This window comes from Taudactylus pleione, unplaced genomic scaffold (genome assembly GCF_031769625.1).
Source record: "Taudactylus pleione unplaced genomic scaffold, aTauple2 ptg000202l, whole genome shotgun sequence".
Classification (NCBI taxonomy): Eukaryota; Metazoa; Chordata; class Amphibia; order Anura; family Myobatrachidae; genus Taudactylus; species Taudactylus pleione.
Window position 1 is genome coordinate 12,115,898 of NW_028284604.1, and position 25,193 is coordinate 12,141,090.

At 39.5% G+C, this 25,193-nt stretch overlaps 1 protein-coding gene across 3 annotated transcripts in view; it reads left to right on the top strand.

The window, feature by feature from the left end:
• COMMD10 (COMM domain containing 10) overlaps positions 1–25,193 on the top strand; it is a 440,901-nt gene that overhangs the window by 51,123 nt on the left and 364,585 nt on the right. For all 3 annotated transcript variants that reach the window (XM_088477704.1, XM_088477705.1, XM_088477706.1), the window contains exon 5: positions 9,811–9,921. In XM_088477704.1, the coding sequence (XP_088333830.1) occupies positions 9,811–9,921 (111 nt within the window). The remainder of the gene's footprint in view (positions 1–9,810; positions 9,922–25,193) is intronic.

Sequence of the window (25,193 nt, forward strand, 5' to 3'; positions counted from 1 at the left end):
CTGATGTATGGGGGCCTTTACTTATATTTTGGGTGGAGTCGTTCTGTAAAGAATAAAGCTTTTAGATTTTTATTTTTTTTGGAATAATTTTTTATATCAAAATAGCCTGTTTTGTCAATGGTAATTCTGTATGTAATTTCTCCCCGTAGGCAGTTTATTTACTAAATGTACTTTTTCAGTAGAACAATTTTAAATACATATATTTTTGATAGGCTGAAATATATGCATTGATTCATTTATTTTCCCCACTGGGTCTCCCAGCCAGCTTAGCCCTGCTCCTCGTATCAATCTGTGATGCAGAGATTCTACATTAAGGTCTCCTGCTCATGCACATGACACTGTCTCTATCTCTACGTGATAGTGCACGTCTCATCACAGTGAGCTGTGAATAATCATCAGATGCATACGGTGTTGTGATATGCAAGTCTAGGAGATGGCTGGGGAAAGGCTTGTCAGCATTATAGAATCAAGCTGCTCACTGTCTCTAGTACAAGATGTACTGTGCTGTGCTCCACCTGTATCACCAGAGCAAGCAGAGTACAGACAGTTATTGTTGCTTGAATACCGGACAAGTAAGTACCTGGTATGTCTAGCTGCTTTTGCTTAGAGTACTTGCAAGTGGTAACTTTAGTTGCTTCTGATGCAAGGTGCTAGTCTGTGTAAACTGTGTGATTTGTCAGGTAATTGTGTTCGCACAGTCCCTGTTAAATTGAATGGAGATCTAAGACTGGGTACACACTAGACGATGTGTACCCAGCCCGACATCTTCAGCAACGGGACCTGGCAGGGGAGCAGACAGCGACAAGGGCATGCACACTTACCAATGTGGACGGCGAGGGCTATGATGCATTCGGCAGCTAACGACATCCCCCATTGGCCCTGCATGTAGGGTCAACTGAAGATGATGTAGACAATGCGCGGGAGCGCACATCGTCTGTGACATAACGGGTACACACTAGACGATGTGTCCGATATGTCGCTGTGATCCGCCAGATTGGATGACATATCGATTAGTTTGTACCCAGCAAAAACTGATGTTAAGAACAGATTGTATCTGTAACTGAGGGATATGGCCTCATACCCACTGGCACTTTGGCAGCATTGGATGAATGATACTTGAGGCGGGATAGAGGAAGCTGGTAGAGGCAAGGCTGTAAGAAGGAAAGTATGTATATGTATGGGATGGCAGTAAGGAAGAATAATGTGTCCTTTTTACTTTAAAATAAAAATATACATTACAGGTCACCTTTGCCAAGTGCTTTGAAATGGTTGCAGAACTGCATGGCGCGTAATTATTTTATATCTGCAACTTTTAAACCTTTTATCATTGTGGCTTGATAATTCTACCTTAAATGTCAAAGTTTATTTTGGAACAGTGAATAATACATATGAACCATTTTAATTTTCTCCAGATCCACACCTCCTTTCTCTTTTTTTGACTTGCATGATAAGTTCCTCCCATAATGGGATAATATGTTTGTTAATTTTGTGGCTATATTGCTCCTTACCATATGTAAGCCATGTGTGTGTAGACAGGATAACAGGTCTTGCACAGTAGTATAAGTGTGTGTGTCTATACAGTATATACATTACTGCAAAGCACAGGGAGGAAGCTGAGACTCACAAGACCATATATCAATGTAAGTGTGCTTGTGACCGCTAAACTTTCCTTAGTTGTGTGTGTATGATTCTGTGCTACTTGCCCTGACCTCAGACTTGTGTAGTTACAGTATTTGAGTATCCTGTGAGCTCCCAGTTGTGAAGTCCACCAGTCTCTTATGGGGATCCCTAGTGAAATTTTGGGTTCCTATTAGACTCTCATTCCCAGGTTAGCCAGTTCAAATCGTTACATGTACAAACTCTTAGGCCGGGTACACACTACAATGACTGGCAATCAGGATGATGTACGCGCTATGCAATTTAATGGACAACAGAACGATATCTCATTCTGTCCTTCATTAAACTGTACCACCTTGTACATGATATATTCTGATTGGCCGTGCAGCACTGCCAACCAAAAGATATCATATACGACCGACAGGAGTGCGCAATTGTGCATATACACTGCACGAATTGTCGTTCCAATTGCCTGGAAACAACAAATTGTGCAGATATCGTTGTAGTGTGTATCCGGCCTTAAACTATTGTTTGAACAGCAATTGAGAGATTTGCTGGGAATAGAATTGGGAAAAAACAAACAAACAATCGTCAGCTGCGTGCCATGGAAGCTGCCATTTTGTAGGCTGAGCCAATGTTCAGTCTATCAATTTATTAGGAACTCATTAAGACATAAGGAACGTAACAACAAAATTACGCCGCCAGTTCCTGGTATCTTAATTTTCATGAACATTGATCCATCAGACAAAATGGCTGTTTTCATCACGTATAGAAGATAGTTACACTTAAAGCCTATGTTAGGCTTAAAAATGTATTGCGCTTATTAGCTATCCAGATTTACTTTGCATACACACTGTGCTTTCACCCTATTAAACTTAGTCATTATCCTTGATCTATTTGCCCCAAACAATGATCATGACGCAGTAACATCATTAACCTATTTGCTTGTGTAGGGAACTAAAGTACCTCATTTATCAAAGCCGGACACTATTGAGGATAATTATGTTTTTGTTCCACAACGACTACTCTTTGCAGGTCATTAAATGGCTGTGACATGTTTATAGAATTTGTCTGAATGGGGGACATTTTTTCTCAGAGGTCACAGGAAGCAGGGTGTAATATGTTTTGAATGAAAGGGAACAACAGTAATTGTGACTGTTTGTCAACAATACATAATAAAATCCCTGTGTTAGCATAAAAAAATGTTGTTGTTTTTTTACGGCACCAATATGAATATTTATAACGCTGTTGTATTATGCAGTGTTGTGTTGTGATTTAGTAAGGTGCATTGCAGGTTTAGATGTTAATTTTATTTTATAATTGCATACATTAGGATGGGCAGTGAGTTTGCTCCCTGTGCATGGTTTACAATAATCGGTTAAGCTATTAGGCTTTATCTTATAATTTAAATATTGCAGTATTTAGTATTTTAGTGATTTTTTTTTACTTTAAGTGGACATTTTCTAAAATACTGTGATTTACAACTATATATATTAAGATTTAAAGGTTAATAGTTTTTTTTTTATTTACTTTCGTTGAAATAAAGATAAAATGTAATGTCAATGGAAATATCTATAGTGGTTTGTGTTGTTTTTATGCTTCTGTGAAAGTTAAATGTATGTAGTCTACATCACAAGTATTTTTATGTTGATATGGGTTTAAAGTTAAACATTTGGTGTATTTTTAGAGTTTTATGGTACGTCCATATAAATCATTATTACAGTGGATGACAGGGAAGGTTGAGATAACATTGAAAGACCAGAGAAGATGACTTAAGTTGAACCTGTGATAAATGAGCATACGGTTTTGCTTTGGTCTTGTATAATTTATGTTCTGATAAATATCAAGTAAAATTCCTAACTGATTAATGTAAAATTCCTAACTGATTAACCAATGATAGTAATATATTCTGTAGGATGATGAACATTTTACCTAGTAAATATTTCTACATGAAAGATGTCCTGGCTGATGGGCATTCCCTTGTCTTTTGTGCATATGTCATAGAGAGGCTACGGTACCTATATTTACACTGCCATAAAGCATAGATACAAATATGTGGAGTGTCTTCAAATTGTTAAGCAATTTCTTTGAAAGTCATCCGGCCCTTCCCCTTATTTGATGTTGGGAACCCATAAATGCATGTGTAGCAAGCTAAGATGTGTACACAATAGCAGGTCTAAGATTAATTATACAATGGCAGACCAAAGATGCATTCCACAACATGAAAGACCTAATTTATGTGCATAAATTGGTAAACTTCGGATACTTTGAAGGATTTGCCAGACCGAAGACAGTTGGCACAAGATTGTCCTCTGCAGGCTTTAGGTCCTTTGCTCTAAATCAGCACTTAGAAAGCTGAAATGTTCGGTGTAAAATCAGATCTAAAACACTTTTCACAAAATGATAAACCTAATAAGCTTTGCACAATATGAAAGAGAAGACTGTTTTTTGTTAGGCCTCATATACATGAGTGACAATATGATGCCAGTACAGGATACTAATAGAGCAATAATTAGGTTTGTTCGTTGTTGGTCACTGTCAGTACCATCTGAAGAGATATGAACTTTGACATTTTTAATCAGAAAGCTATACCTGTTAAAAATAACCCACACACATTGGAGTATTGTATAGGAATGATTACATACATCCTGGCACCTAGAAACCCTGGCACAGGCTCACTCGAAACAGGGGAATCCCCTCTATCAAATATTCTGTTTCTTCCTGGGTATTATACACAACAGAAGATAGACGGAATGCTAAGGAGTGGGGCATTCATGAAAAAGATTAGCAGAGGCACACGTAGGTATTATGAAAGGTTTTTTTCTATAAAACATAACTTTTAGTATTAAAACAAAACTTTTTAAAGGTTAAAGAATCTGAGCAGTAGCAATCAGGTAAATTGTCTCTGATAACTTTTACCAAGTACTCGCAGATACTTTGTATAACACCAATCTTGTCAGAAATGGCATTCCCTGGGTATTTTAATTTTATCAAGACTGTAGATAGTGTTTGGGACAATATACTTTATATTCGAGCCCATTTAGCATTCATACACGATCTGGTTGTGGCATTGTGATATGGTGGTTATCAGACAACAACACCCTGCACTGCAGCAATAAAAGCAGAGCCAGAGGATGGGAAAGGGCACTTAAAGTGCATTAATTCCCCCATCCAGAACCGACACACTTTAGGGTGCCCTCGTTTGAAAGAGCAGAGTCTTTTCCCAATTCCGCGCCTACACCGTTGGAGACCCCTCTTTCAAGCAATGTGCGGTTTTCGTATGGTTAACTTGTCTCTGCATCCAGGCCAGACAGCACATCAAGTAGCTGCCGCTGCCAAGGAAGCCAGTTTGATTGCACATTTCAGCAATTCTCCTAGTTCCCCATGAGGAGTTGTCTACAAGCTTTGTTGAATACTGTTTTCAACTGTGTGTTCCAGGGGTAGAAAATCCCTCATGGGGAATTGTTCACATTTATATCACCGGGAAATCTGATATCTATAGATCATCAATCAACAAAGTGTCATATTGGTTAGTTCAAATAAGTGACCTAGTATAAATGTACTCAGATCATGATAGTGCTCTGAATAAATATATACATACTATAGGTATAAATGCACACATGTTAGGGGTACTTTGTAAGCAGTTACCATCACATGCTAAAACAGTTTTATAAACCCTGCCCTGAAATCCCACGCACCCCAAGCTTTCCATGTAACACTTGATGACTAAACAGTTAGGAAACATCACAATGTACACAACAAAACCCTTCAATGGTTTATACTTTATGAATCTGGTTACTTAATAATACTGACTAGTATAAGTCTGTGGGAGATGTATCTAGCCGTGGAGAGAGAGTGAGAGAGAAAGTGGAGTAGTGGCGCAAAGCAACCAATCAGCTTCTGTCATTTCAAAGACTGTATAATTAAATGACAGTTAGAAGCTGATTGGTTGCTTTGGGCAACGTCTCTACTTTATTACTCTACAAGGCTTGATACATCTCCCAGGTGAGATGTATGCTTGTAGCGTATATGTTCCACTCCTCATGTATTTAAAAACAATCCCAACCTTACATTTATCTCATCTGTGTGTAATAGTTGTGCTGTGAGGAGCTTTATGGATTAATAATGTCCCCATTAAGTTAGAAATCAAGATATACTAAGCACTTTTTTGTTTTAATGTTAATAAAATAATATGGAGAGAGCTGAATGTGGACAGGAATAGAGCCACGTACATGGTTCTCCATAAATCACAAGAAGGGGCTATCAACTTTATTGATTCTTGTTAAATACAAGTCCCTGTCACAGACTGAAAACTGCCGATATAATTAAGTTATAAAAGGAACCAGGGCTGATCTGTGAGCTCCTCCGAAGCTCATGCAAGTGTCCTCTATTACATGTCCTGCCCTACAAATGTTAATTGCTGGGGAAATGAACAGAAAGGTTGTACAGCAAAACTTACTGCCACTGTTATTTATTCTTTAAAGATTTCCAAATACTCTTGGCCTGCTTGCATTGCCCCATGATTTAGTACATACTATTATTTTCAACTAGACATTAATGTATCCATCCTGAAATAAGAGCTTTTCTTTTTTCAGCATAGTAATGTAATTGACACCCTAGGGAAACCCGTACATCCGTTAAGCATGTCACACAAGGAGCTTCTCTCCTAGCAACAATGTTCTGTAGACCAGTCTGGTTGTGAACTCACAAGCACAGTTTTAGTCAATGGAAGGGAATATAAAAGAACTAATTTTTCACAGTTGCTTTAATACTTCAAACCCTGATCTCCATTTCATGCATATAATTGGCTACTAGAAATTGCAGTAGAGCATGGACTGATGATTTGTCTGTGTGATAAAAATTCTGGTTTTATTTTGTTGCAGTTTATTTATGCAAACCTGATCCATGAATTACTGTATGAAGCTTTTACTTGTACAGAAGGAGAATAAAGAAATAACAACTTGCAGTCCTGGCTGTATTATTTACTTTACATTTTATACATGCTTGCATAATGGTGTAGGTACATAGTCATTATAAGCCTAGTGTTGCTATTGCCTGGCTGGGTGAGATGAAACTTGTAGATGACCATTAACTGTTCTAAGCTTTTTGTAAGTAAAATCCAAGTCTGCATGAGACACATGATCAAATAGATAAATGGGGCAATAACTGCCCTCGCTATTCACTAAAGTGGAAATCATAACTTGCCACTCTGGCACTATATAGCACACACAATATAATTCTGATCAATTCCTGCTCTGGTTCAGGACCTGGAATAAAGGCTTTTTTTCATACTGCCACTTACTAAGCCTTTACCCTGATAGATGTAGTGCACTCGCTGTTGGAGACTGGAACTATATTCAACCAAGAATAATACAATATATTTTATGAAGCTTTTATTTCTGCAGATTTCCAAAGTTGTGATGTGAATGGTTAAGTCATTTATGGAGAAATACAATTCTTTTTAACACGGCTGCTGTCCCCATCTGAGACGGGAACTATACAGTTGTTTGTAGACACCCATCACTTATTACGAATGTTGCACGCAAGATGCAGGGGATTAGTTGCGTAAAGCTGCTTCTCCCATCCAAAGTGACAGTTAAGGCCCTACTTATCACGGATTTCTGTTTGTACCCTTGGAGGGTGCAAGCAGAAATATGCAATTAGTGAAAGTACAGTAATTGAATAGCTCCCGGTCAGTTTAGATGGAAGCTACGTGAGTTGCAAACAATTGAATTCCGCCCATTGTCTCTTACCATCCTCAAGGAATTTGCAAGTTTGAAATCTTTATGGTATCTTAGTTCTGTTTATCCTTCGATTCAATAGAGTATTTGTTCCATTTCTTCAACTATCGCAAACAGTTTTGGTGTCCTCTTCTCTAAATACCTTACTAAACACACTAACCTATGATCCGCTTGTTGCAAACATTGTGCTGACCAAATAAAATGTAGAATTAATAGAAAAATAAAATGTAAAATAAAATAGAGGTTTATTCTAACTCCTACTCTGCCTACTGCCGCTAGCCAGTGCAGTATTTTCTAATCCAGGATCTATGTACTTATCCAACATTCACACATGATCAGTTCAGCTCACTGTGAAAGTAAATCCCAACTCTATTGAATGTCATATTCAACGAATGCCTACTAAGCTTGGCATGTATGCTGGTATAGATAACCATGGCATAAGTGGCAAACTGCTACGGCTGTGTCTGAGGCCCCTTTGACTGAAGAATTAAAGGCCAAGTTGTCACAGATCAGGTTGTTTGTACCACACATCATACTCTGGATACACAGTGTTCATGGTACTGATAACTGCGCACACAGTCCAATGTGGTAATCAACCAATAGGACAGTGGTTCCCAAACTTTTGAATCATGGTGCCCTAGAGCAGGGATGTGGAACCTCAGTCCCGGGGGCCGTATAAAGCTAGCGGAATCATTTGGTTTGGCCCTTTGAGCTTTTTTCTGCTAGCCTCCTCTGGCTAGCAGGGTGCCTAGAATGGCACCCTGCAGCCAGAATCTATGCAGCAGTACCGCCTGGAGCATCCTTAGTACGCTTCAGACGGTCACACCGCTGCCCTTACAGCTTCACGGAGCATCTTCAGGATGCTCCGGCCATTGTTGTAATCACCGGCGATTATGGCCCTGCCCCTGTGTGACATCACACGGAGGGGGCGTGGCCCGCACCAGGCCCGCAAATAATATATATATATATCAAAATGGCCCTCGGCAGGAAAAAGGTTCCCCACCCCTGCCCTAGAGTATCAGCATTTCTTCACATGCTCCTAGGTCGAAAGTTTCTTACTGAGAAATTTTGCAAAATGTATTAAATGAAGTAAATTGGGCTTATATGTCATCCTTAGGTCCAGTTATGTGGTGGTGAACAGCCACCAGCTCTGGTTTTACCTTATCATGTTGACCATAAATAATTAAATTTGGTCCTGGACCACAAACCTATGGCACCCCTGCAGCGCCAAGTTTGGGAACCTCTGCAATAGCTTCTTTCTTGCTGATTTGTAATTTCCCCACATCCAGTGGGATTGTGATTGGACCAGATGATCGTATTGCGCTCAGTTATGAAGAGATGTCATGCCAACTTGCTCTAAAACAATTAGTTTGCCTAATTAATTTCTATATGTGGCCAAGATTATAACTTAATACATCACCAATAAGGGTGGCATTGCCAGCACAGATCAAGCCTGCGATTATTGTCTATAATAGAATAGTTTTTTGAATTGATATTTTTGTTGCAGCACTTGATATTTACAATGTTCTGTTTTCTCACCATCTGAAACAATAAAAGTGATAGTCTCTCAAGGAATAAACTAAACTTTTTTAACATTTGCGTAAGAACTAATTTCTTATTCCCTTTAAATGAGACATTATCCAAGTTTCTGCTTTGCCTGTCATTCTGTGTTTTGTGCACAAAGTGTGCATCATTTTTGGGCTTCAATCTCCTAAAACTATTCTATTGAAAGGACCCATCATTTCCCAGAGTTATTAATGATGGAAAACGAGAGCTCATTCTGTCACCGTTTCTGTCTACTTGTCAATCAGCGGCGTCCTTGTATGTCACACTTTATATTTCACTTCCTATCATCTCATCCTACACTTCCTAAAACTAGAAACAAACTCTAGTGCTCAGTGCAAACTAAACCAGCACTTTTCTGGCTATAACACTGGTTTATACTGGTCACCACCATAGTCCATTTTGCTTAATGCTTAAAAAAAAAAGATGTAAGGTTTTACCATATGGAAAGAGTTAACATGTTTAGTGCATGATGAAGCCCATTAGTAAGTGTAACGTCTAATGATCTATTTGCTTTTAACTAGATTAAATCGTCCCCCTTCCCAGACACCAACAGGTAATATAAATACATTAGAGAAAGTAGGTAGAAATGTTTTTCCATTATGTTACTCTCCAGTATGTACTGTAACTATTTATCCATTATTGTTATTTTTTCTCACTTGCTGCATTTTGTTTCTGGGCCATTTTCCTATCCCCTGAATGCCAACCTAATACATTTTAGGTAATATATTGTAACTGATTGCCAAAACCGCTGACACAGATGGCAGAAAGAAGGTGATGCTTCATAATCATATTCTCAGTTTGCCAAAACTGCTGTTCGACTTTGTCTGTATCAACTCAGAAGCACATAGAATAAAATAACTATTGCTTTTTGTGTCTTGTTGTTTAGCTGGAGACAACCGCCTGGCAGCTCAACCTCCAGATGGCTCAATCCACCCAAGCAAAGATGAAATCTCCCCAGGCTGTGCTAGAACTTGGAGTTAGCAGCGAAGACACAAAGGTAGGAAGACACATCTGCTACTGAGCACTTCCCCTCTCTCCTCTGGGCAGCATGTGAAATGAGGTCTGAGCAATGCAAATGAACCACTATGATTCCATTTTCACACAAGGGGTTAAGTAAAGGACTCATCATTTGAAGTTTGTGTATTGTATCTGTTGCTGACCGTATCATTGTAACATTTTAAAGAGCAATTACAATGCGAAATCCCACTGACGTTATTTTTAACACCAAAGTTTGCAGTCATATAATACGGAAAACTTCCCTATAAATGTGTAATTTCACTGCTTGCGGAGTTTAATGACATACCCCTCTGGTCTTATCGTTACTGTATGATGGTCGTTGGGTCATGTTTGCAATAGAAATTACATTTGGGTCATCCTGGGTTTATGATATGGGGCGTTATATGTCACATTGGGCCTGACTCAGCGGTGCGCCCAGACGCCAGCCGTTGCTGTGTATTTTGCCACAGTCGCTTATGCATCTTTATGCTAATGCCAAGACTGATTCTGTGCATACTGAGACGCCCACTTGCAATCTTGCTAATCTGTGTCAGTGCATTTTTAGACGCACCATCAATGCACCATAGGTCACACCATCGAAGCTTGCATCAGCCCTATGTCAGGTGCAATTACTCTGTCTGAACATGGCGTCCTATGTCAGCATTACAGCGTCTTTAGATGTAATCGCTTTCGGCGACACCCCCGCGTCTGCCTAATCACATGTTACCCCAGGAACACCAACTGAAATCCACGGCTCTCGTGTCCAATGTGTTCTGCAGCTCCCAGCAGTGACCATCGGAACTCATGCACAGACTTAAACCATCCGCCAGCTGTTTGCGGCATTGGCACTGGTTCCACCTCTGAATCAGGCCCATTACATTTTCCTCTTTTTCTGATGGTAATTTACCTAAAATGTTTAGAAAAACTACAGCTCCTATAACATTTAGATGTATCACATAGAATCGGTTATTAATGAACCAGAAAATCTGCAGCCCTGCAGTGCTTCTTTATGTGGCGAGTGCCAAGAGCACTTCCAAAGTGGAGACTGGTTTCAGGTCTCTGCAAACACCCCCCATCACAGCAGTGTATCATTTAGCTTTGTTGGATACTTTGGAAAATGAGCATCATTAGAATCAAAACCTTTTACTAAAATTAAATTTAAATGTTTACATTTTTTCCTTATATACTGTAATTAAGCATGAGAATAAATGGCCATCAGAACTATATTGCACCAGTCAGTGTGTTTTAGAAGGTGTGGAAGGTGCAAAGTGAATCCCTTAAGTATAGGGGTGAGACCTGATCACCAGGGTTTTAAATTTTGGGGAGGAAAAGGCTGTGTGCTATCCAAAGCAGGAGATTTCCCTTTAATGCTATCATTTTTCCTTTATACCTCATCTAAATTAATTTTATCCTGCTAAATGGAATCTTGTTTTTCCCTTCGGATGGGATAAACATTTGCTTTGTAAACCACAATCTTGGCTGACTAATCCATTGCCTTCTATGAAGTTACAGTAGAGCATTTGGACTAGAGTTTCACATGTGCGGTTTCTAAATGACCCATGTCTACAAGTTTCATTTATAGAGACAGTATCATGACTGATATTTTCATCTTGTACTAAAGTTAACTCACAGGGACAATGGTAGCCATAACTGTTGTCGCTGTGATACATCCCCGGCATATTGGAAGAGTCTTTCACGTTTTTGATGGACTCTGATGGAAAATCTGACACTGTGCATATGTACAGTGTTCGTTTCCGGAGCTGGATGGAGGCTCAGGAAGGGGAATCGTAAGATCTCTCTCCTCCATATATGCCTCCATAGGCATAAAGCCGTTTGCTCCATTTAACAGAGCCAATCAAGGGTCAGATCATAGTCTCCATTGATAATAATGGGAACTGCGATCTGCACCAATAGTAAGACACTTGCAGGAGATTTCTATGGAATTTCCTGAATTAGGCTAATAGTTACATAGCGGTGACGCTAGTTTCTGCATAATTTTAAATCTGCCTTGCTAAATAGGCCCCTAAATCCTGGGATTGACTTGCACCTTTTAACTTCATGCAATGGAGGCATCATTTAGTCGTCTGACTCAGTATTTATGAGAATGCAGTGCTATGATTTCTTGCTTGAGATGTTGTTCAGTATGTTATATCCTGCATCCTTCACTCTCCAATCTGCCTGCATTTGATTTATATGCAATCAGTGATTTATTTTAAAAGTATGTAATAATCTAGACTTGCTTGCAATTGTTTTTACCTATGTTGAAGATGTTGGTTAGTGAGGCATAGTTTATAATACAATACGGGCCTGGATTTTACATAGTCTAATGAGGCCTATAGATCAACAATCGCCAAAAAATTATTTACAGATTCTATGATTTCCCCCCCCCCTGATTTAAAGATTCCCCAGTCCACCAATCTGTGCCCATACATTACAGATATTTTTCAGTGATTAGCAGTTAATTTTCAGGAAAGACAGATCTACCAATCATTTTGCTAGTAACAGTTGGCAAATCGGCATATCGTAACCATACACTAGCAATCTACAGCCCTGATTGGTTGATAAAATTCAACATGTTAGACAACCTGATTTACCGATTCTGATCACTTTTTGGTCGTAATTGTCGCTTGGTTTACTCCATACATTGCCATTTTGTTTTTCGCCCAATCATCTGCAAAATGGGAAATTGCCCCAATCCATTGCAGATATATGGGGGCCTTAACACAGTGCAATTTATCACCTTTGATCACCTGACCAATTGGCTTAGATGTAGCTTGTGCCTTAATCAGACATAGTATGTCCGAACACTCAGTCTAGGGGTCAGCTGTGTATGATTAAACATTTGTGTATTAAAGTGTATAACTTAACAGTTAAACAGTTGAACTAACAGTGTACAACATCTGAGGACAGGCCTTATCTCATCTTGGATTATGTAGATAAGTAATTTCAATTTAAAAATGTTGCATTTCCTTATGTCCTTGTCCTCGAGATGTTGCCTTTTACTATAAATCACAATGTATCACAAATTGCTTTTATTCATATCACTCTATAGTATCATCTCTAAGGCTCTATAACATTCTTCATTATCCTTACATCTCACCCCTCTGTGCTAATTGCCTCCTCAATAATCCACTCCCCTATTAACACTCGTAAACTTTTTTCTCATCTGTATATATTGACTGTAACATGTTTAACCTGTCGCACAATAAACCTTTACTCATATTCTACAAATATATATCTTTCTTTTTGCTTAGATTAGCTGGTGATATATTACAAAATCCAGGTCCCACCCACATACAGATGTGCACACATACAACTAGCCTCCTTGGGCGTTAAACAGCCCTTCTAGTCTCGCCATGCGACTTAGTAGTGCTGAGTGTCTTTCTGTGCAACATTTTTCATTAAAATGTGTCTTATTCGCAAAACTATGCAAATAATACGCACAAGCAGTTTCCGCTGATTAAAATGATATGTGCCACGTCTATATTCTGTGTGCAACTGCGGGTGTATCTGCATGCAAAATGCGACGAAGTGGCTCCAGCTACTCGAACATAAAGTAGAATGTCAGTGGTGTAAATCTCGTACTCCAAGTGACTTCCTCACATATAAGACGATCTACCACACCTATCAAAAGGTTCTGGACACTGCCAAACAAATGTTTCCAAACTCAAGCTTCTATCCCAAACAACTTTTTTGATGCATTTAAATCACTACTCATTCCTCCCATGCCCAAGATCTTGCTTCCTATTTTAAGTACAAGATTTATAAGATTGGAAATGAAATGGTATGCTCTTCCTCAGCCATCAACCTGCTCAGTTCTTTCCCTGAACCCTCTGGCATATTCTCTTCAATGATGAAGTATATACTCTCGTATCTCTTGCTACTCTACTACCTCTTCTCTTGATCCTATACCCCTCAAATCAGTTGAGCTCCGTCTACTGTGGTCATATCAACCTTAACTAAAATATGTAAACTTTCTCTCTTTCTCCTGGTATCTTTCCATCATTATTACAGCATGCAGTGATTACTTCTATTCTGAAAAAACGAAAATTCTATTCACAAAACACATTTACTTTCTCTCAATTAATATCTCATTTCTCAATTCCCTTGCCCCTCCAAGTTACTTGAGACACTTGCCTACAACTGCCTTGCACACTTTGGCTCGCACAAATTATTGCACCCACCCGCTCAGGTGGTGAATAATTGTATCACTGCTAAGTCTAAAAGCCATTACTCTCTTCTTATTCTTCTGCATCTCTCTTCTGCATTTGACACACTTGACCCAATCTTCTCACACAAAAGTCTGTAGGTCTTCAGGACAAAGTCCTGTCCGGGATCTCATCCTTCTCAAAGTGCTCTTTCAGTGTTCGTCTTCATGTATCCACCTCCGCTTCGATTCCTTTATCCGTTGGAGTACCATTCTCAAAACTAAGTCCACTACTTTTCTCAGTCTATACCATGTCTCTTGGCAAACTTTGGATTTCAGTATCATCTGTTTTCTGATAATAATTAAATATGCCTAAGCTCTCCAGTTTTCTCACCATCTCTGTTGGCCCACGGAACTGAGTGTCTTTCTGCCATTTCATCTTGGATGCCATCTCGCCATCTCAAACTTAATCTTTCCAACACCATTAATATTTCCACCATCCAGTAGCAGTTACCTACTTTATATCTCTATCACTGTTGATAGCATAAAAAATAAACCCTACTCCTCAAGCTTGCTGCCTAGGTGTCATCCTTGACTCTGATCTGTCCTTTGTTCTCATTAAATCTGTTTCCGAATCATGTTATATAAATCTAAAAAATATATCCAGAATACGCCCGTATCTTACACAAGACACAGCAAAAACTCATTCACTCATCTCCCACATTGATTATTACTAGTCTTCCACAAAACAGACTTTCACCCCTACAATTGTTTTTTTTAATGCAGCTGCGAGGTTTATCTTCCTTGCAAAATGTGCATCTTCTGCTACTCCTCTCTGTCAGTCCCTACATCGGTTACCTGTTTTTCACCAAATTCAATTTAAAATACTTCTACTTAAATATAAGGCTATTAACCAAATGACACCAACATATGTATCTTTCCTAATCTCAAAATATCTCCCAGCTCGACCCCCTCTGCTCTGATCAAGATCCTCGTGTCTCATCGACACACATCACCTTCACCCATTCACGGCTACAAGACTGTACCCACTCTGTGAAATGCCTTCCCATGCACAACAAGACTTTCTTCTAGCCTCCAAACATTCAAGCATTCCCTGAAAACTCACTTCTTCAGACAAGCTTATCAAATTCCAGAACTACCCGCGTAACCTCCACAAGCTTTTCTACTAATCCACCTCCCCGTTACACAGTACACGCATAACCTATATTTTCTATTTCTACACTCTCACATCCCATTGACCCCAGACCCAACATTCCTGTGTGGCTGGATCATACATCCCACCAAGAACCTCTGCAATCTGGCTGAATGTTATGCAATATGTAGCAGCTCTCCTTGTGTATCAGTGACTGTTTCCCTATAGACTTGTAAGCTTGCGAGCATGGCCCTCTTACATCTTTGTCTGTCTGTTATTACCCAGTCTTGTTTTAATACTGGTCTATTACTGTTTTTTTTCCAATTGTAAAGTGCAACTAAATATGCTGGCGCTATATAAGTAAATGTTAATAATAAATAATTAAGTATACCTCGTAATCTGCTTGTGGAGACTTTATCAATAATTTCTAATGAAGTGATCGTCTGCATTCTCATAAATATATTTTCAGCCAATAAAGGTGTTTCCTCCACTGTATGTATGGTGCACTGGAATAAATTAGTGTATTCTTCATGATTGGCATGATCTCCTGTGTTTCATGATGTAGGGAATATGTCCTACCTTGGTTCTTAATATGCCAGATCTCGTACTAGTGACGATACACTTGAGGTAGTCAACCTGTGGGTTGTTGTAGGTAAACATATGGGGGGGATTCAGATCTCGATATTGACGCAATGTGCCGATCCAGAACAGCACATATCGTCCTGCCGGCATTGCAAGTTTTCCCTCACATTCCATAGAGCTGCAAGGGAAAACTTGCCATGTCGGCACAACCGCAAGTGCCTAATATGTGCACAGTTGGGCATTGCACCAAATTGAATTAACCCATTGAGAGCTATAGCCTACCTATCATTTCTATGTTGCCGGATATTGTCAATACACTGGCTTTTACACTTACTCCTTTTGCTGTCAGCAGGTTTTTATAGAAATGCTTCATAGTTGGTAAAATGTGCACCAAATGTAAAATTCAGATTATGTTCTTTAGATTCCACAAGTAATCGATTTATTGACTCAAATGCTCAAGTGTTTAGTCCCAATGCTATCTACAGGATATTCACCTATATGAAAACACAAAAACATAGGATAAAATTAGGTTCTTTTTACCAGTCCTTTGTTTTTCCCCCGTAGTTGTGAATGCTTATTGCTACCTTGACATGTTCAAGTTAAATCCTTTGTATATTGTAGTCTCCTCACAGAATCACAAGTGAAAGCATTAGAACCACATGTGTCTGACAGTAATGAATACACCTGTGCTCAAGCAAGAAGATATTGAAAACAATGCACTGGACACATATCTAAATGACTCTTTCCAACCAGCCAGTTAGGGCAATATTGATTTTTTTTCCACCTGGTTTATGGAAGGTTAAGCGACATGTCATTCTAATGGTATATTCATGATGGCACAATATAGTGTAATATGCCAGCAGGTTGTCCTTGTTCAAGATGCTAATACCCAGATTCCATTATCCATAAATTGGCACCTCAGGAGGATGAATAACTCATTTTAGTTCTCTGAAATTGTTGAACTTCATAATGCTCTCTAACTGGCATGAGTACAATAGCACAACTTTAGTGCTATGTAGCAATTGCTAAGTTGAGGACTGATTCAGATGGTTGCAAATGCCATTGCAGCTGCGATCGCTCACGGATCACAGTTGCGAAAATATGCTAATGACTCACTCTTTGTCCAGTGCTTAGAGACACAGACTGAAAGCATCTCATATCTGCTACTCAAGCAGAAAACCGCAAACATGGAACGCAGATCAGGCGGCCTCTAGCCTTTGGAGTAAGTCTAAGCTGCCCCAGATCTAGCAGGTCTTCAGACACGCAGAGGCCTCTCCTGCTGCGAGCAAGGACGCATGGCTAATATATGGACATCTAGAAAAGTGTTTAAATGGTCTCTACACATCTGTGTTTTTCTACCCACCCTTCGTTACCTCCTCCAAACACTGACTACCTGTCACTCACACTGCGAGTGAATCCGCAGCATTAGTGTATTCGCAATTCAGTCGCTGTGTGTTTGTGCGCAGTGTGGCCTACACGCATGCGCAATGCCAAACAATAATTCAATCTACGTAAATACAAGCATTGCATCCATCTCTGAACCAGGCCCTTAATGCTATACTTTCAGAGTGTAGCACCTGTGGCTTGTTTTCCATGTTGTGTGCTTGGCGTGCTTGTATGACATGGTTGCAAATACAAACTGTGTGCCAATCAGTGGGACCCTGACAGCTAGATGGGTCATTATAACCTGTTCAGTGGGTTATCGTCCTATGGAGTAGGGACCATGAATGCAGCACGATCTGTGGTTAATTATATAATTTAAATTGCCCCTGGTGAAATCCTTGCGACTGTTCACATTTATAAAGCTGTAATGTCTGGTCTGTCTGTACTTGAATTAAGTTCATCACTGCTGCAAAATATATTAGAAATGATTGTTTCAATACTGCACTGGGGAAGTGCTGTGTGGGGAGTCCTATTCCTAGACTCTTCTTTTTATTCAGCTGAACTACCAAAGTATTTTCCTCTTCATCCCTATTACGGCTTTATTGTTTTATTCACCAGTCTGCATTCCTGGCCATTGTGCAGGTATAGTAATTCACGTTAGTCACTGGGGATGCAAAAGAAACCTCTTCATTATCCATACATACAGCTCTTTGCAAATTGTAACAATATGGAGTCTCTTGGCAGAAGCCAAGCTGAGCAGACTGCATTGAGTCATCAGTCATACATCACGTAGCATATTTTATTTCCAGCACATCCTTTAATTATTATCTGACTAAAGCAGGGTCACTATTTTGCTTTGAGAATAAGTTGTAATCATTAATCTTGGAGATTCTTTCCAGCTGGAGACCGTTTCACATGCTCACTGTCAGGGAGAGCTGTGTAAAATACAATAACAGATAGATACAAATCTTGGTAATACGCCTGGACACTATCCTTGGCATGTTGTAACATTGTTAGTGATTACTGTTGAATTAACCATAACTGGATGAGGGTTGATATACTTAAGCTGGGTACACACCTAAAAGATATATCTGCAGAGCGACTGTTGTTTATACACCATTATCTGTCTGTGTGTCCCGCTTGCCGGGGGTCACGTCGTGCCCCCCTCCCTGCGGCCTCTGCAGCAAGTGTACAGGCGGTAGGCTGACCGCCCGTACACACAGCACGATGGATAGATATACTGTATCTGCCATCGGCTGTGCGGCACAGCCGCCGTGATAGATCTGTGAATTACGTTGTTCACAGACATAACCCATAAGGGTTAAGTAGCTGCTAAAGGACCAATGGTTCATGTGAGTTTCTGTTTTGCATGCCCCATTGCTGGCCTCATTCATAATAGGATTAAGGGGGTACATTTAATATGTGGTGCTTTCCAAAGCCGCTGCAGGTTTGACTGCTGGATATAAAGGAGTAATAATATTAAATGCAAAATGTTTTTGCATTTAATATATTTGACCCTTTAGAGTCAACGACCTAAACCACCAGAGATTCGGCGGCTTTGAAAAGCGTCATATTGTAAAATTACCCCAAGGTCTTTATTCAGAAAAGTGATTCTATTTGCTGTAATACATTTTCATGCTATCAATGAAGTGCAACATTTCCACGCACACAACCCTCACTTGATGTAGGAGCCTTGGCCTTGCACATATCCTATTCTGTTCATCTTTAATTCATGGCCTTAATCAGAGTTGTACACCATTAGCATCACTGCTATGTCTTTGGATACAGCAGCAATACTAAATTATGCTAATGCCGCAGCAGGTGTCTGAGGATAAATGACGCTCCCCTGACGACATCGTAGATGTTTGTGTTGCATCCGAAGACTCATTAGATCACCATCGCGTCCATCGGTTGCAGGATCGCCAATTTGAGTGAGCCTAAGGCTACTCAGAATAGCCGTCATAGCTCTGTAGCTGGTAAATCTGTGTAGGAAGACGCAGTCAGAATACGCAGTCACTGGCATGGCAACTCCAAGAAAACAGCGACGATATGCCCTGATATTTGTGAACACTTGCCGTCGCCACCTATTCCCCGCTCCTAAACCGCATGCTGGTGCATAGGGGCACTGCGATGGCAGAAAGACATGCACAGATCTCCAACAATCGCAGTTGTAAGCAAACAATTTGGTTTGTGTACAATTTAGAATCATACTCTAAGTTCTTTACCTCAAGTTTTAACAACATACAGTAATGTGTGTAAATAAACTGTAAATGGTTTTCTTTCTTTACTTTCTCTTGTTTGTATATATATCTGTCAGGAATATCAGGATCATAGTTTTGCACCTAGTTTATTTTCTGTTTGTATTTACTTCAGAAACGTGCAAAATTATAAATAGCCTTTGTAGGCGGCAGTTACATGTTATGTGTAAACACACACACATCAGGGCGGCGGGTACCAGTTGGCTAGTATGGTACTTGCCAGTGGAGCCAGGTGAGAGAGACGTTGCATGGCTCAATTGCCCACAAATTTTAACCTTTTGCGGGTGCTCACCACCGTCCCAACAAACGGGTGAAGGCTTTCTCCTCTTATCACCCCAGCATTGCCTTTTGCCCTGAATTCCAGGCTCTGATCTCCATCACGGAACCTCAGTGTTGTTGTGGTGCAGAAGTGCAGCACGCGCAATGCGCAATGTCATGATGCAGCTGAGAAGTCGTTTTAGTTGGCCAAGTCCTTCACTTTGCCAATGGAGCTGGACCACAGATAATACCCTAACATGTATTGAGCACCAAGAACATTCTTTATGGTTTTTAGGCAAATCACACTTAGAAAGGTCGTCATTGCTTCCTTGTGATCTATTAATGACATCCTATGGTTGTCTGGTCTGAGGGGTATTTCAGCCACACGACTGTGACTTGTTGTGACTTGTGGCAGCAGACTGAACAGTGGTTATTAATAATATTGTCTGTGTGACTTAGATCTTGCTGTATTGTGGAAACATAATTTCTGACTTTTTTCATATATTCAAAGGTAATAGTAACAGTTTGCTTGTAATCTCTTTAACAAAAAAACAATAATCACTAAAAATAGCTATCACAGAGGTATGGAAATAGGCTGATGGAGTAGGTTTGGTGCATCCTGTTATTCTGCACTGCTTTCCACAGGAGCTGTAGACACGTATGTGTTTTTCACACATAGTCCAGGCATAATCACATGCTGATTAATTTTAGCAACAAAACAGATTTTGTTTTGCCTGTTTTTTCCTGCAGCAATGGTTTCTGCTTCGGGTAGATTACAATATATTAATACAAATGATATTCTTCTGTTATAAATAGGAAAACAAGCCAAAAGCAAAGTTGATGGTATGTCAGAAAAACAATGTTATTCCTGTGATTGACATCAATATAAAACACTTTGGCTGATATTCACAAGCAGATGTGTTTTGCGGAGTTCAGCTTATCTATAAATCTGTCATTAAGTAACCAGCAGTATTTATTGTTTTGGAGAATATTCAAGCTATTGTACAACCTGATAGTTAATTGCAGTTTGAGTTCTAGGAAAGGTTATGTCATACTTTTTTTTAATTTTTTTTATTCCCTGCTTTGTGAGTGCTGGATGACCTTGCGCAGAACTAGAACATAAAGGCTGTCTCACGCATCAGTGTGCAGGAGGGTCCCTTTGGCATTCCTAGTATAGGAGACAGAACTGTTTATCATGTGTGAGGGCTTTTGGGCAAGAGGCGCTTGGTGATCTCAGTCCTGCTGTATATAGAGCACTTTCTTAATTTTTTTTTTTTTCTTTATCACCAACGGCAGATTGTATCCAGTGCTTGCTGTTTGTGATACCACCCTCACTTAGGGTTATTGTCTGCACATATCTGTATGTAAATGTATTAATTACATTCTATGTTACTATTTTTAAAATCTGTATAAGTTATGATGTTGGTTTCGCCGTATGTTTTTAAACCAGCAGTATATAGTTAAATTAGTATTATTGCTTGTGAATATATCAGACTTTCAGATTTAATGCATTACATTTTTTGAGTTTTATTGTTTGTTTCACAATCTCTCCTGTTTGTTTTATCGATAATCAGTTGCACCAGGGTCCCATCAGTGTCATACTTGTTTTAAACCATAGATTAAGCTGAAACTTTAACATTTCCTGAAAGTGTTGTTTGGATTTTGAGGTGACATTTTACACTTTAGCACAGATCTTTCCTTCTCCGCACATAGCTAAATGCACTTTTAGTTTATAGAGGTTTTCCTGAGAGTGGGGAGTCGACAGGCACCTTCATGTGTTCTGGGACTACCTAGGTGCACTGGGTACATAGCCATGGTGTTTACGCTGTTCTGTATATCTGGTTCACTGCAAGTGAGTATTTTCTGCCCACTGGGTGGCGCTATTCTACTGCACTCTGTAGATGGTGTATCTCTTTACATGAACAGCGAAACCATTATGCTATTCTAGTGGAAGGTGCTTTGTGTAAAAATATGCACTAAACATTTGTTTAAAAAATATTAACCCTGTATTATCGGTGTATATTTTTTAGAAAAATTGTTGGTTTTCTCTTCTGAAGGAAAAGAAAATATGTTTATTTCTAAGTTTTAGGAGTTTACATTCCTTGTGTGCGCTGGCAGAAGACTTTAGGGAATATGTAAAAAGTTGTCACCAGATAAAAAAAAAAGACCCTCTGGGAATATCCCTATAAACCTTGTGTGCTGCGCTTACCTACAAAGGATGTTTTGTTTTGACAGCTACTAACTGGGGAATTTCATCAGCAGAGCTAGCAAGCTTTGGGCATGTTAAATCCACATGCCAAGTGTTGGATTGCTAACTACCAAGCATATAGAAAGAGGTGTCTTTTTGATACTTTATTGTTCATGAAAAGTAAACCTCTTGTGTTACCACAGAAGTCAGTTAGAGAAAATACAGAAATGAACTAAAATGTGGAATTTTATATGTAATACATGAAAACGTAAACTAATCAAAAAGCAGATTATAGGATGAATGGTCGTTATAATTGTCGGCAACACAGGAGGAAGAGGGGGTTGGATTTATCATTTCAGAAGATGCAAAAGCAGGCCCAGTGGAAGGTTGCTGGGTACACACTGGCCGACATATCGTGGGCGTGTCGGCAGGTGTGTACCAGCGATGTGTCTATGAACGACGTCGTTCACAGACCTATCGCGTTGGCTGTGCAGCACAGCCGATGCCCAATATATCTGCAGATATATTGGTGCATTGTGCAGTGTGTACGGGCGGTCAGCCACCTGCTCCCTCCTGTGCCTTATGTGCGGTGCCTTGCCAATACTACTTTTCTTGTGTGGAACCAAATTGGGGAGAGCAGCTGATGCAGTGTTGCCTGTGATGCTATTGCTGCTCCATTTCTGTGACAGACTGGGGGGGGGGGGTATTTATTAAAGTGTGGGTTTTTAGAAGTGGAGATTTTGCTCATAGCAACCAATCAGATTCTAGCTGTTATCTTCTAGAACACAGAATCACAAGTGAGATATTCGCTCTACCTGTGGATCTTTTATATTGTGTCAGTAAGTAATGAATACCCCTGTGCACCTGCTGGGTGACCTGCAAAACGTAAACTGTGATGACCAAGTTTGAGAACCTCTGTTCTAGAAGGTACTATATAAATGATAAGTAGACTTTGATTGGTTACTATGAACTTCTATAAACCCTCAATCTTCCCATCTGTTACTGCAAAGGAGGAGCAACATCAGTGAACAAGGCAGAGTGGCGGGTCAAACTAATTTAAATGATTAAAAATACCGCTTTTTCATCCTTGTCAACCGATGAGGAAAGGCGCTTAGTGTGGGTGCTCAGGGGAAATTTGAATCGCTAGCCTAAATGAGTGTCATGTATGTTTCTCACATAATGATAGCATTGGCCCTGGAATAGGATACATTGCCAGTATTATTTATTTTACTATAACAATCTTTTGTGATGCGAAAACATTTTAATTACAAAACAAAGTTGTTGGCTGTTAGCAGAAGTATTTAATCTCCACACTTAAGTCTTTTTGGGTAAGTATATGCACCAGATTGCAGACTTCAAATGAAAGTAACAGAGTACAAAATACTACATTTCATTGCAGGCTTTGTTTTATTCAGTGAAATTAGGACATTGTTTAAGTCACTGCCTCAAAAGTATTAATAGTCAGGAAAGCCACACATATACAGTGTATTTGTGTGTGTATGTGTATATATATATATATATATATATAATGTAATTTTAAATAATATTGTTACTAGAGGAATGGGACATACTTTGAAAATTGATGGAGGGAGATTAAAAGGTAGCCTAAAAAACAACCTGTTATTGTGCATGAAGCATACTGTATATTGCTGCTCTTAACACACTGAGGAAACATAATATACATAGACAATATTAAGAAGAAAAGACCACTAACCTCCCCCAACTAAATCTGTCATTCACACTGTTAAAAACAGGAGTATTGAAGTCATTTGAATCTCCCATTCCCTCTGCTGGCACTAGGAGGCAGTGTTGATCTTTTATTGGCTTTTAGCATTGCTGGCACCCTAAATTTATTGTCTTGAAAGCAGCTTTCAGAATCAATTGTGAAGTCGGTAGCTGTGGGAAATGCGAAGTGTTTACATTTCTAATCTGTGCCTAACAATGGTCTTCTGTTGCACTTCTAGCAAATGAATTCCTATTCATCAAACCAGGGCAAAGCACAACAGCAAGTGATTTAACCAGTGCAAGTCTAGAGAGATCTGACGAGCATCACAGCTTCAGTCTCTGTAGACTAGCAAAGAAGGATCACAAAGTTATTTTGTTCTCCTTAGCCTCTACTGTCAGCAGGCTTCAGTGTATCTCTCCTGTATTGCGTCCTTTTTCTTAAAAGCTTTCGCCCCTCTTCCTTAGATTAACAGCTTTTTATTTCCTCCCAGGCATTATAATATTCTCTTCTAAGACAAACCGCATCCAACAGTCCTCTTGACCAAACTGTTTTGCTTAGGTGAATGGGTTAATTTGCCTCTTTCAGGATTCCGCCTGAGAACAATATTTCTGTTCTGCATAAATCACTTTTACAGCAACATCCAGGCTTGTTCTGTGGATTGCAGGGCTGATATCACAAAAGAGGAGGCAGATGAATTCTTCTACTTGCTACTATGCTTTAAAAGCCCTCCCCTTTTAAATTGGAATTTATGGCAAGGATTTTTTTTATATAAGGGATTACACAAAAAAGGCATTACACTTATTGCCAATTGTTTTGAGGACACAGTTGTGACCTTTTGTTACTCCATTGCTATCAATCACATGGGAGGAGGGCTCTGCCCTGAATGAGGTCTGTATGGAAATGCGTGGCAATTACGTTTCCGGATGCTGAGACCCAAACTGGTTGTTATGTGGGAAAGGGCACTTTTTCTATTAAGTGTGTTGTGTTTGGAGGGGTTTTGCCAGCTCAGTATATACAGTTTAGTGTGGATGCGCGTATTTTCTGTTTTTTAAGTTAAAGTGATTTGATTTTTGCCAAATTATGACAATATATTACACCAGTGATGGGCATCCTGATACACTTCATGGGGAGCCCTCTAGCCTTCAGATGGGCCACACGTTACCCGTTATCTCAGTTTTGTGTTAAAAATCATAAAAAGAGACCCTTTCTACAGATGTGTCCTGGTACAGCTTGGCTCAATGCACCATGTGGTGCGAGACGCCTGGCTCGAGTGAGCCACCAGGTCCCATGCAATGCTTTTTAGCCTAAAAATGCATTATAGTCGCATTATGCTGTGACTAGGACACATCCGGAGACTGTGCTGATTAATTTGTTATGCTACACTTGTATATCTGTGTGCGACCGAGTCTGTATACGAAGCACAAGTGTTGCATAACAAATTAATCAGCACAGTCTCTCTGTGCGTCCTAGTCATATCATATTCTTTTATGGATGTTGGCATTCACTTTTGTATGATCTTATCTTACAAAGAGCAGTAAATGAGTTTTGGAAATATAATAATAATAATAATAATAATAA